The sequence below is a fragment of the Mustela lutreola genome, chromosome 6 (assembly GCF_030435805.1).
Source record: "Mustela lutreola isolate mMusLut2 chromosome 6, mMusLut2.pri, whole genome shotgun sequence".
Lineage (NCBI taxonomy): Eukaryota > Metazoa > Chordata > Mammalia > Carnivora > Mustelidae > Mustela > Mustela lutreola.
The window spans coordinates 154564532-154578731 of NC_081295.1; the positions used below are offsets into that span (position 1 = coordinate 154564532).

The 14200-nt window shown below is 39.4% G+C and overlaps 1 protein-coding gene across 3 annotated transcripts in view; it reads left to right on the plus strand.

Annotated features, from left to right (window-relative positions):
* Positions 1-2093: 2093 nt before the first annotated feature.
* The window catches only part of MRS2 (magnesium transporter MRS2), a 37322-nt gene continuing 25215 nt past the window's right edge, over positions 2094-14200 (plus strand). The window contains exons 1-4 of one of the 3 annotated variants that reach the window (XM_059179478.1): positions 2094-2404; positions 4133-4206; positions 6889-6925; positions 8079-8191. In XM_059179478.1, coding sequence (XP_059035461.1) covers positions 2215-2404; positions 4133-4206; positions 6889-6925; positions 8079-8191 — 414 coding nt within the window. In that variant the 5' untranslated portion in view covers positions 2094-2214. The other 2 variants (XM_059179479.1, XM_059179480.1) reach the window with 2 other exon arrangements.

A 14200-nucleotide genomic window follows, 5' to 3' on the forward strand; every position in this document is an offset into this window, starting at 1 on the left:
TACCAAGATCACCAGGAAACTCCAAAGTGTCACTTCCAACAGAGGCAATGCTCATTTCTCAGCTTCCTTGTCAGTAGCATTTGACATAATTAAGCACTTCCTCATTCCTGAAACTCTTCTGCTTCAAGGATTCCATCCTTTGATTTTACTCCTTTCCTGGCCACCCCTTTTCATATTCTTCTGTTGGATCCATCTCTTGTCCTTAACCACTAAATGCTAGAGGATCTAAAGCTCAATCATAAGAACTTTTCTGTTTACTGTCTCACTTCCTAAGAGATCTTACTCTTATGACTTTAAATACCTCTATATGGCCCCCAATATATATGTCTACCACCAACATCTCCCCAAAACTCCAGACTGTTTACTTGATATCTCTGCTTAGACATCTGTTTAACAGAGCCTTCAAATTTAACATGTGCAGAAGCAAATGCCATCCCATAAACTGATCTCCAACTAAACTTCTTCCATTCTAATAGATGGCATCATGACTGCCCAGTTGTTTAGGCAAAATATTTTGCAATCAACTTCGTCGCCTCTTTACTTAATCCCTCTTGCAAATCTTGTCAATTCAGTCTTCACTATGTAGCAGCAAACTCAGCCTGTCTCCCCTTCCCCATCACCTGCCTTGGCACACACCATCATCACTATCTTTACACTTAACTCTTTGTAATCTCTTCCTCACATAGCCAGAACAATCCACTTAAACATAGATCAGATAATTACTTCTCTGCTCATTGAAGTCACCCCATGGCTCCCACCCTTCCCAGATTAAATTCCAGATCCTTGATATGAATTGCAACACGATGAGTCTAGCTCGGTCCCAGAGCTTTTCTAAGACTTTGCAAGGATATCTTAAACAGAGCTGTCTCACTGAGCTAGGGTTATTTTTTTTTTTTTAAAGAATTATCACATTATGTCATAGAGTGGTCTCTGAAGGCATGTTTTTGGAAAATACACTTCATCACTGAAGCTGTTAATAAAATGAAAAATCTACCAGGTAGGTTCTTTCTAGATTTTAATGCTTTATGTTCTCCTTTTCTCTCAATGCTAAAATCAAACATCCTGTCTTCTGTGAAGTCTTCTGTCTACTGGTTTCCTAATTCAGCTTCATTCTCAATACCCTACAGGGAAAAAAAGAAGAGAAAAAGGAGAAAGCTCTGTTTTGTTTCCTTAGCTGTGTTTATACATAGTGATTGAATGGAAATCTGTGAAACTCATGTCTGTCACTACTGTAGAAGGGACAAGTCTATTAACTCACTTAAAAATATGCATATAGGGGCACCTGGGTGGCTCAGTGGGTTAAGCTTCTGCCTTCTGCTCAAGGTCAGGATCTCAGGGTCCTGGAATCGAGCCCCACATTGGGCTCTCTGCTCAGCGGGGAGCCTGCTCCCCCCCCCACCTGCTTCTCTGCCTATTTGTGATCTCTGTCAAATAAATAAATAAAATCTTTTTAAAAATGTATACTGTATTTAATCACTTCTAAAACCTACTCTTTTTTTCACATTTAAAGACCAAAATTGGAATGAGTCTGGAAATGGTGTAATTAGAAAGCATAATTTATAAGCATTTTTTCTTTATTGGTGGTACATAGTGTTAAACGACTCCTTGAAATTCACACTGTCTTCCAGTTGATTAAATACAGAGTGTAAATCTTGTGGGTTTATGTTCCTCAATACTCAGCCGCACAAGTTTAGTCCCTCATTCCGTAGTGCAGTTAATTGTTTCTACTACACTAAATTTAAATACAAACTGAGTCAGGAATGGGCATTTGCGCATCTTATCGTCTGTATGAAAATCCTCCGGAATCTGCAAAGCATGATCCCAGCCCGGGATTTCTTCAAAATACTAGTTACTAGGGATAACCCTTCCCGCGTACGGCTGACCTCTCCAAGGGCGCAAGGGTCAGACCTAGGTCCCACATCCCCCGCCGCACAGGTGAGCGCGCCCCGCCCGCCAGTCCAAGCCCGTCCCCCGCCCTTTCCAGGTACGAGACGCGAACTCTGATTGGCCACGGGACGCAAGGAGCTCGCCCGCAAAGCACCTTCCGAGCATGCGCGATAGGGGAGGCGCAGGCGCGACGCGGCCCGCGCATGCTCAGTACGCGGCGGTCGCACGTTTAAGCGCCCGCGCCGGTCGCGTCGGTGCCGGCGAACCAGCCGCTGACCGGCATGAAGGCCTGGGGCGTTAGGGTAACCTTCTGCTCGCTCCAGCGCCATGGAATTCCTGCGGAGCCTGAGCCGGCTGCTGCCCAGCGTCGTGGGGCTGCCCCGGCGCACGCTGTGTACTCTGGCCCGGAGCCTGACCCCTGGGGCGCGCCCCGTTGTCGTCTGCGGCCGCGCGACCCTATTCCTCAGGCAGAGCCGGGCCGCGCCCCTGTGCGCACCCCTTCGGCCCCGCGTGGCAGGTACTGCGCTCCCCGCCCCGCAGCCTGGTACGCAGGTCTTGCGGTGTCCCCAGAGCCCCGACCCGACCGCCCGACCCCACCCGGCGTGACCGTGGCTACCCCGCGCAGGCCTCGGACCCGGGTCTGCCCTTGTGGCGCCCGTGCGGGAGTGCTGGAGGCCCCCAGTGCGGACCCGCCGGTGCGTAGTGACCCCTTGGGGCCCTCACGTCCTCGCTGCAGATCTCCCCGCTGGAGCGCTCTTATGCGAAGAGTCTGTTCTTTGTTTTTTGTTTTTAAAGACAGGTTAACCCTTATCTAAGTGTTTTTCTTCCCAGTCTTTCCTCCTTTGCGCGTTGATGCGTTTTTCCAGTTCAGTTAAGGAATGGGGAAGCACCTGTAGATGAGGCTGAGCACTTGAAGGATTTCATAGTAACAGTTGCTCCTGAGAAATCTGTTTTCACGGACGGCGTAGCAAGCTGCAGGGGTCAGCGTAGTGGGGAGGAGGAGGAATCGGCGTTAGTTATTTCTTCGCCAAATGATAAAGCCTGATGCTATGTCAACATTTGCACAAATGTCGGAATGTAGGTGCTCATGTTGCCCAGAAACCGGCGACATTAAAAATGTATAGCTCTCAAAAGGATTGCGCTGTTCTCAAGTTTTCTCAGTTTTATGCTCAAAAGTCTTAAGTCACGGCACCACCTTCCCCACGCTCACCAGAGAGTCTGAACTGGGGTACGCCCCAAATTCCCTCCTTTAATAACTCTTGGGAGCCCAGTTTCAGCCCATCTGCTGTTTTAAGACAAGCACTGAGATTCAGAATCCCGAAACATTGTATCTAACTTGTGGCTGATTAGCAAATGAATCTCAGTGGAAACATTTTTATCTAACTTGGAGAAAGACTGTCTAACTTGAGAAACAACAAACCTCAGATGGGACACTATATGTAACGGGAAGGAATAAGATCGGAAATGAGAATATATCTGCACATTCCATGGAGTCAGCATGATTACTTTGGAAGCAGAAAATAATTGGTAATATTTTTACACTTTCTGTCCATTGCTTTTATGTTTAGTATTTTGAATGTTTTGTCAGTAATTAAATTTATATGATTACACTTAGAACTCACTCCAACTCAGTCTCTAATCACACTTTAAATTTTGATTTTCAAAGAAGGATTTTTCTTCAGTTCATGGGGGTCTGCACTCCAGTTCAATGGCCTATTTCAAAAGTAGTCACTATGTCATGTGGAAAAGCTAATATGGAAGTAAAATCTAGGTTTCATAATTTATAGGTCAAATAATCCTAATATTGGAATGCTAAAACTGGTGGTATTTTAAGATCTATGTTTTCTAAAATACATGTACCAGTATAATTTTCATGAAGAGCCTTCTTAAATTATGCAAAAAAGATGAACATTTTCATCTCAGAACACTGTTATGTATTTGTTCATTTGACTTTGAGATACCAGTAATACTTAGAATAAAAGTGTTTGGAATCCATAAGTTGTTGTAGTACCTCGTCTAAGCCTTCCTCTGCCAAATCTAACATAAAAAGCATTCCCTGCCAAATCTTAACATAATCCCTAACAGATGTTAACATTAGCAAGTAAGAGTGTTTCTTTTTCCTCTAGGAAAAGGTTTCCAAAAAATAGTAAAGTAATCTGAAGACCATATAATAGGACAGTTATATTGTAGCCATATGTTAATATCTATTGTATGATTACAGAGAATTCTCTAATTTATTCTTCAGGTGAAATGCATCGGTTTAGAACTTCCGATGTCTCTCAAGCCACTTTGGCCAGTGTAGCCCCAGTGTTTACTGTGGTGAGTATGTATGGTACATTTGATAACTTAACATGAAGTATTTCCCATACTTACTGAGTTAACTGAGTTGGACTGGTCCACCAAGATAATACTTATTTTTTGTTTTATAGTGAATCATTATACTTGTAAGTCCTTTCTTCTTTGTGTTTTGCCGAGCTAATGACCGGGATGTCCGCTAGATTCACTTAACAGTATCCTTGAAACTTTGCTATTGATTGACTGGAGGTTTTCTTTAATCCTAGAACCGGTTCAAATCACACCTCAGCACTTCCCACTCAAGATTTCCTTGTGAATTTATGTAAAGTCCTTGAAGGCTATTAGCCATTGACCCTGTGCTATGCAATGTAATAAATGCAAAAGTATTTTGAAGGCAGTGAAATGTAATTTTTAAGAGTGGATGCTTTGAAGATTCATGATCTCTGCAACTGTCTCTGAAAAGCTTCAGGAGAAAATAAAATAAGAAATAATGTGTACCACAACCACATATTCTCGAAAGAAAAAAATTGGGCCATTGGGGCAAAATATTAGCAATATTAACAAAAATATTAGCAAAATAATTAGCATTCTAGATGAAAGTCACAGGGGAATTGGTTGTAAGATATTCTTGCAACTTTTTTGTTGGGCTTTACTTTTTTCAAAAAACAAAAAAGTTGAATTAAAAAAAGTAATGTGCTTGTTCTAAACTAGCATCCCTAAATTCAGATCTCAGCTGTGCCTCTTACTATTAACTTGGTGGACCTGAACAGGGTATGGTAACATTTTTATGCCTTTGTTTTCTCATCTGTAAACTAGGGGTGATAGTGCCTACCTTATCAAATTGTTGTGAGCTGTAAATTAACTCACACTGTATGTAAAATCCTCACCCATGTAAGCGTTCAATATATATATTAGCCATCATCATCATCATCATTATATAGGCTTATTTACATAAGTTTATTTTCTTTATAAACTATACAAAAACATAACCTCCAGAATTACATGTGAAAGTCATCACTGTTATTCAGTGTTCTAGAACATTTGGCCAGTTTGGTTAAGAATAGATTCAAATATTAAATATTGAAAGAAGATTCTTTGCAGGGGAAGTCATTGTATACCAAGAACACCTAAGAAAATTAGTTGATACTATTTGCTGTGAATTGTGTAAGACTGATGAATCAGACCTGTACCCCAGAAACAAGTAATACATAAATTTTTAAAAAAGAAAGAAAATTAGTTAATACTGTTTGAAATGAGAGCTTGCTAATCAGCTCATTCTACATGATGTTACTTTACAAGATAGACATTTAAAAAAAACAGTTTGTATGATTTTTTTATCAGAAAATATCTCATTAAAGAAAAATGGTGAAGATAAATACTGAGATGCAAAAATAGTCATGTTGAGTTGAAAATGGAGCAGAGAGTGCAGAAAAGTAGGACATGAATATATATGAGTAGGAAAAGTCTGGGAGGACATTCAGTAAAATACTGGTATCGTTTTCTCTAAAATTTATCTTACTTCATGTGATGTATTTTTATTTCAAATTTTCTGCAGCAGATACATTATTTGTGAAATAAATTTGAGGAAAGTTAGCCTATTACACAAAATAAAGTTTCTTTTGATATAATTTGCCTTTAACAGTGATGGCTTATGGTACTCATACTGATCTTTGCTCAAGAAAAACAAGCTACAAATATGCACTGGGGTTTTCTTCTGTTGCTGTTAACAGAGCACTCATACATTCCCATGGTAGTGACCCAGCACGTGTAACTTCAGCTATACCTTAGAGTCTTTCCGAACATGCATACTTAGTAGTAATTAATAATTAATAATTTAGTAGTAATTTAGTAGTACATTCCAGCACATATTCAAACTTGACAAGTATTCAATACTTGTGGACAAGTAAATATATTTTCAGAAAATAAATATATTTTCTGCTTCATGTCCTCTCTTCAAAAAGCTAGAAGAGGCCTTTTCTGTAAATCTTTGTTGATTCTGCAACACTTACCAGAGAGACTTCATAGCCTCCAGTACTTAGAGTCACAGGATAAGCCACATGTGGTCTCACTCTGTTCAGAAGGCTAATGGATAGGAAATGTGAAGGACAGCATCAGGTGTTTCCTCTTCCAGAGAAGTCCTTGCAGCCATCCAGTGGCTTCTCTGGACCTTGTTTGACAGTTCAGGTACAAGGAGTTGATGTTCTTAAAGGTGGGTGTGAGTTCCATCTTAGCTTAGAATCCCTATGCCTTTTAGTGCTGCTGTCTCTTGTAATCATCTACAAGGCCCATGCAGGGTTCCTGCAAGAAACATGGCCAGTTATAAAAGCCACCCCCCCGAGGCAGAAGCAGAGGGATGGCTTCCTATCTGTAATTCTTTCATAGTCTTCCTTGTCCCATGAAATCTACCAGGCATTGGGCATTTTTACCATGAGCAATGTTGCCTAGTAACACAGCTGATACTCCTTTATCAGATTTCCGGGGGAACCAAGACAGAAAGTTAATCAAAGGTTACATTTGTCCTAGCAGAAGAAAAAGGGGTTCTTTTAACCCTTAACTCATAACCGAATTTAGCCTAAAGAAGCAGTTAAGGCTTACCTGTGCACTTCTGCGTTTGGGAGCTCTCATAATACCATAACTGGTGTAATACTATAAAGAGCATACTCATTTGGGAGAAAATAATATTTTGTTTTTATTTTCTCTCTTCAGACAAAATTTGACAAAGAAGGAAATGTTACTTCTTTTGGTGAGTGTCTTTCATTATCTTATAAACCACTTTTTAAAAATCAGTGAATGAGTGAATCTCATGGAAATCAAGAAATTGCAGTGTTTTGAGTAGCATATTCTCTGTGTGTAGGGGTGTATTGAAAGAGCTCGATCCTCTGCGTTTGTCCACTAGTCCTAATTGGAACTGGCAACACCTGAACTGTGCGTGTTCTCCCAGAATTGGTTTCTGGTTTTTAACAGGAGCACTTTCTCTCTAACAGAAAGTTAAAGGAACTTTTTTAGTCTCCCTTTCCACACCCTAGTCCTCATGTACAGCTCCTGTTCCACATTTGAGGCAGATTTATGTAATACTGCTGACGTTGCGATGGCAATGAGGGACAAGACTGGAGGGACAGGGCACTAGATGGCACTCTGCTGCTGATGGTGCTTACGGACAGTGGCTTTGTAAAAGGAAACTAAGCATCACTTTACTCTCTGACCTCAGATGCAGGCTTCATTCAGATTTCCCATGAGCTTCCAGCCCCATGATCCTGTTCCTGCTGCTGCTGAGATCCTGGTGGGAAATTTGGGGTATTTTTGGCCCATGATCTCCTTCAAATGACCGTTCTACTTAGTGCTCTGTCGCAGGTGTGATTGGACGCTATAACTATACCTGCTACTTCAATCACTTCTTGAGTTTCTTCATCCATTATGCTTTCTCTTGGGTAATAAGTTTTCAGGTGGGAGAATCTAGTGAGAAAACCAACTGTCTTCTTGTTTTGTATTAGTCCAAGTACCAAGAAAATTGAATTCTCTGTTCACAGATTTAAAATACTGAAGATAGAAAACATTGGAAATGTAGTTCTGTATAATCTGTATTTTTTAAAAATGACCTGTCTCTGGAGCTAGAAATTGGTATTGTAAGTTTTAATTGTGTGTGGCTGTGGTTTTTTTTACTGGTCCCAAGAGACCTCTAAATGCAAAGGAATTTTATGAAGTATGAATAAGATGAAAAAAGAATTATTAGGGTTTGACCAAATTTTTATGTTTTTGAGGTAACAATGGCTATTAAAAAGACTCCTTTTGGCTTGTTTCTGGTAGTAGAAAATGATGGTGGGAGGGGTGCTCTGATACTAACGTCTTCCATTAATTTGTTTGGCCCACTTGTTTTGTTAAACATATTTCTTTTATAGAAAAGAAGAAAACTGACTTATATCAAGAATTGGGTCTGCAAGCCAGAGATTTGAGGTTTCAGCATGTGATGAGCATCACAACCAGAAACAATAGGATTATCATGAGAATGGAGGTAAAGGACTTTATGTCATCTACATTTCTCACTGCAGTCTTTAAAAGGTTACTTCTTAGCCATCTTGAGCAGGATCTACGTTAAAAGCAATTCAATGAAATGGCTGTGTGAGACATAGGATACTTTATATTATAACATGTCATTATAGTGTAACTCCTCTTTCGTGGATTCTATATGTGAAAGGCATAACTGTGCTCTGTTTTATGTAGGAAAAGTTACGAGTGCAGTCTCTGTCCTTTCTCACTGCTTGAATTTGGGCTCTAGTTTCTGAAATGATAAGAGAAAGAATCATGATTTATAATAGACATGTTCAGTTGTATACAGTTACATGTCATCATATTATAAGCTCAGCTACCAAGAACATCGTGGTTCTCCAAATAGACCAGGAATATCCCCTGAAGTTTATCATTTTAACTTAAATTTTTATTTTAACTGAAAGCTTCTTAAAATAAATTGTATCTTCCCCTGCCTACTGAGAGTAGACTAAATATAATTTGACTTTATGTAGTGATTAAGAATAAATTTGAACCTATGTAATTTTAGTGAGCTAAAGTCTAGGGTTCAGAAATAGTTGAGACATGGTTCTTGATGGTGTGGGCCCTGCAGTAAACATCAGACTTCCTTTCTCCCCCGCCCCCTTTTTTTTTTTTAAGATTTAAGATTTTATTTATTTGAGAGAGACAGAGACTGCAAGCATGAGTGGGAGGAGAGGCAGAGGAAGAAGCAGACTCCCCACTCACCGGAGAGCCCAACATGGGGCTTGTTTCCAGGACCCTGAGAATGTGGCCTGAATCAAAGGCAGATGCTTAAGCAACTGAGCCATCCAGGCACCCCTGAAATCAGTTGCATTTCTATACTAACAATGGAGCAGCAGAAAGGAAAATTCAGAAAACTCCCATTTATAACTGTACCAAAAATAATAAAATACTTAGAAATAAACTTAACCAAGGATGTGAAAGACGTGTGTTCTGAAACTATAAAACACTGATGAAAAATTCAAGATGACTCAAAGACATGGAAAGATACTGTGTGTTATGGATTGGGAGGATAAATATTGTTAAAATGTCTGTACCGCCCAAAGCAGTCTGCAGATTTAATGTAGCCCCTATCAAAATACCAACAGCGTTTTTATTACATTTTTAAATTTTATTTATCCATTTGAGAGAGAGAGCATGAGGAGGATGAGGGGCAGAGAGAGAAGCAGATTCCCTCCCTGAGCAGGGAGCCCAACGCAGGGCCCAGTCCTGGGACTACAGGATCATGACCTGAGCTTAAGGCAGATGCTTAACTCAGCCACCCAGGCGCCCCTAAGTTTTATTTTAATCACCAGTGCTCCTCATAACAAGTGTACTTCTTAATATCCATGATCTGCCCCCCCCCACGCCCCCACCTACCTCCCCTCTGGTAACTATTAGTTTGCTCTCTATAGTCAAGAGTCAACTTCTTGGTTTGTCTCCCTTATTCCCCCTTTGCTCCTTTGCTTTCTTCCCTAAATTCCATTTATGAGTGAAATCATCTGGTATTTGTCCTGACTTACTTCGTGTAGCATTGTACTTCCAGCTCCATTCCTGTCTATGCAAATGGCAAGGTTCCATTCTTTTTTTATGTCTGAATAATACTCCATGATACACATATACTACATCTTCTTTATCCATTCATCAACCAGTGGATATTTGGACCACTTCCATATCTTGGCTATGTAAATACTGCTGCTATAAATATGGGAGTACATCTCTCTCTTTGAATCTGTATTTTGTATTCTCTGGTAAATAACCAACAGTGTAATTGCTGGATCATAAGGTAGCTCTATTTTTACCTTTTTTTTTTTTTTTTTTTTTTTAAAGATTTTATTTGTTCATTTGACAGAGATCACAAGTAGGCAGAGAGGCAGGCAGAGAGGAGGGGAAGCAGGCTTCCTGCTGAGCACAGAGCAGATACGGGGCTCTATCCCAGGACCCTGAGTGCATGACCTGAGCTGAAGGCAGAGGCTTTAACCCACTGAGCCACCCAGGTGACCCTATTTTTACCTTTTTTGAGGGACCACTACACTGTTTTCCACAGTGGCTGCACTAGTTTGCATTCCTACCAACAGTGCACGAGGGTTCCTTTTGCTCCATATGATTGGCAGCACCTATTGTTTTTTTGTTGATTTTAGCCATTCTGTGAGGTGTGAGGTGGTATCTCTTCATATTTTTGGTTCGCATTTTCCTGATAATAAGTGATAATGAGCATTTTTTCATGTGTCTTTTGTTGGCCATCTGGATATGTTCTTTGGAGAAATGTCTGTTCATGTCTTCCACCCATTTTTAATTGGATTATTTGGGTTTGGGGTGTTGTATCAGTTCCTAATATGTTTTCGATACTATCTCTTCATCAGATATATCATTTGCAATAAGTTCTTCCATTCTGTAGGTTACCTTTTAGTTTTGCTGAGTATTTCCTTTGCTGTGCAGAAGCTTTATTTTTATGTAGTCCCAATAGTTTATTTTTGCTTTTGTTTCCTTACCTCGGGAGATATGTCTAGAGAGATGTTACTACAGCCAGTGTCAGAGAAATTACTGCCTGTGTTCTCTTCTAGGATTTTTGTGGTTTCAGGTCTCATATTTAGGTCTTTAATTCATTTTTAATTTATTTCTGCGTGTGGTGTAAGAAAGTGGTCCATTTCATTTTTTTGGATGAGGCTATCAGTTGTCCCAAACCATTTATTGAAGAGACTGTCTTTTTTCCATTGAATATTTTTTCCTGCTCTGTCGAAGATAAGTTGACCAGATAGTTGTGGGTCCAGTTCTAGGTTTTCTATTCCTTTCCATCAATCAGTGTGTCTGTTTTTTGTGCCAGTACCATATTGTCTTGATGACTACAGCTTTGTAATAGAGCTTGAAGTCTGGAATTGTAATGCCCCCAGCTTTGTTTTTCTTTTCCAGATTGTTTTGGCTATTCAGGGTCTTTGTGATTCCATACAAATTTTAAGATTGTTTGTTCCAGTCCTGGGAAAAATGCAATTGGTATTTTGATAGGGATTGCATTAAATCTGAGGTTGCTTTGGGTAATACAGAGATTTTAACAGTATTTGTTCTTCCCAAACCATGGGCGTGGAATGCCTTTCCATTTCTTCGTGTCTTCTTCAGTTTCTTTCATAAGGGTTCTGTAGTTTTCAGAGTACAGGTATTTTACTTCTTTGGTTAGGTTTATTCCTAGGTATCTTAATGGTTTTTGGTGCAGTTGTGAATAGGATTGTTTTCTTTTCTTTTCTTTTTAAGATTTTATTTATTTATTTGACAGAGATCACAAGTAGGCAGAGAGGCAGGCAGAGAGAGAGAGAGGAGGAAGCTTCCCAATGCAGGGTTCAATCCCAGGACCCTGAGATCATGACCAGAGCCGAAGGCAGAGGTTTAACCCACTGAGCCACCCAGGTGCCCCAGGATTGTTTTTCTTAATTTCTCTTGCTGCTGCTTAATTAATGGTATATAGAAATATGAGAGATTTCTGTACATTGGTTTTGTATTCTGCAACTTTTGAATTCATGTATCAGCTCTAGCAGGTTTTGGTGGTCTTTAAGGGTTTTTTATTTTTTATTTATTTTTTATTTTTTATTTTTTTAAAGATTTTATTTATTTATTTGACAGAGAGAGATCACAAGTAGGCAGAGAGGCAGGCAGAGAGAGAGAGAGAGGAGGAAGCAGGCTCCCTGCCGAGCAGAGAGCCCGATGCGGGACTCAATCCCAGGACCCTGAGATCATGACCTGAGCCGAAGGCAGCGGCTTAACCCACTGAGCCACCCAGGCGCCCCTTAAGGGTTTTTTATATATAGTATCATGTCATCACAAATAGTGAAAATTTTACTTCTTCCTTACCAATTTGGATGCTTATTTTCCTTTTTGTTGTCTGATTGCTGTGGCTAGCACTTTAGTGCTGTGTTGAGTAAAAGTGGTGGGGCTGGATCTTATCTTGTTCTTGATCTTAGGGAAAGGGCATAGCTTTTTGAGTATGATGTTTGCTGTGGGTTTTTCATATTTGGCCTTTTATGTTGAGGTATGTTTCCTCCACAAAGATGGAGGGTTTTTATCATGAGTGGATGTTGTATGCTGTCGAGTGCTTTTTCTGCATCTATTGAAATGATCATAGGGTTTTGATCCTTTCTCTTGTGAACATGATATATCACATTGAATGATTTGTGAATATTGAACCAATTTTACATCCCAAGAATAAATCCCACTTGATCGTGGCGAATGATTATTTTAATGTATTTTTAATGTATATTGAATTTGATTTGCTAGTAGTTTGTTGAGAATTTTTGCATCTCTGTTCATCAGAGATATTGGCCTTTGGTTCTGTGTGTGTGTGTGTGTGTGTGTGTAGTAATTTTATCTGGTTTTGGTGTCAGGATGATAGTGGCCTCATAGAATGAATCTGGAAGTTTTCCTTTTCCTTTTTTTGAATACTTTGAGAGGAATAGATAATAATTTTTCTTTAAGCATTTGGTAGACTGCCTGTGAAGCCATCTGGTTCTGAACTTTTGTTTGTTGGGAGTTTTTTGATTACTGATTCAATTTCATTGTTGGTAATTAATCTGTTCAAATTTTCTATCTTATCTGTTTCAGTTTGGGTATTAGTTTCTAGGAACTTACACATTTCTTCTAGGCTATGCAGTTTGGCATAGGTTTTCCTGATATTCTCATAAAATTGTTTGTATTTTGGGTGTTGGTTATTATTTCTCCTCTCATTTGATACTATTTTTGGTTCTTTCTCTTTTTTTCTTGATGAGTCTGCCAAGGGTTTATCTATTTTATTGATTTCCGCCCTCCCCCCAAGAAAACAGTTACTGGTTTCATTAATTTGTTCTATTGTGTTTTTAGTTTTTATATCATTTATTTCTGCTCTAATCTTTTTTATTTTCTATTTTTGCTGGCTTTAGACTTTGCTTGTTATTCTTTTTCTAGTTCCCTTAGGTGTAAGATTAGGTTGAGATTTTTCTTGCTTCTTGAGGAAGACCTGTATTGCTCTATACTTCCTTAGGACCACTTTTGCTGTGTCCCAAAAGTTTAGAGCCTCTATTTTCATTTTCCTTTGTTTCCATGTACCTTTTTATATTTAAATATTTCCTGGTTGACCCATTCATTGTTTGTGAACATATATTTGTGTTCTTTCCAGATGTCTTCTTGTGGTTGATTTCTAGTTTCATAGCACTGTGGTCAGTAGAGATATCAGTATGACTTCAGTCTTTTTTAATTTGTTGAGGCTTGTTTTGTAGCCTAATATATGATCTGTTCTGGAGAATGTTCCACACACACTCGAAAAGGATGTGTATTCTGCTCTTTTAGGATGTAATGTTCTGTATATATCTGTTAAATCCACCTGGCCCATCTGTTAATTGAAGGCATTGTTTCCTTTTTGATTTTCTGTTTAAAGGATCTGTCCCTTAATGTGAGTAGGGTGTTAAAGTCCCCTATTATTATTGTATTAGTATCATTTACGTTCTTTATGTTTTTATTCACTGGGTGCTCCCAAATAACATGTTGGGTGCATAAATATTTAAATTGTTACATCTTCTTGTTGGATTGTCCCTTATCATATACTGTTCTTTGTCTCACATTATAGTCTTTTTTTTTTTTTTTAATTTTTATTAACATAGAATGTATTATTAGCCCCAGGGGTACCGGTCTGTGAATCACCAGGTTTACACACTTCACAACACTCACCATAGCACATACCCTCCCCAATGTCCATAACCCCACCCCCTCTCTCTACCCTCCTCTCCCCAGCGACCCTCAGTTTGTTTTATAAGATTAAGAGTCTCTTACAGTTTGTCTCCCTCCCGATCCCATCTTGTTTAATTTATTCTTTTCTTACCCCCCAAGCCCCCCATGTTGCCTCTAACGTCCTCCTGTCAGGGAGATCATATGATAATTGTCTTTCTCTGATTGACTTATTTTGCTAAGCACAATACCCTCTAGTTCCATCCATGTCATCGCAAATGGCAAGATTTCATTTCTTTTGATGGCTGCATAG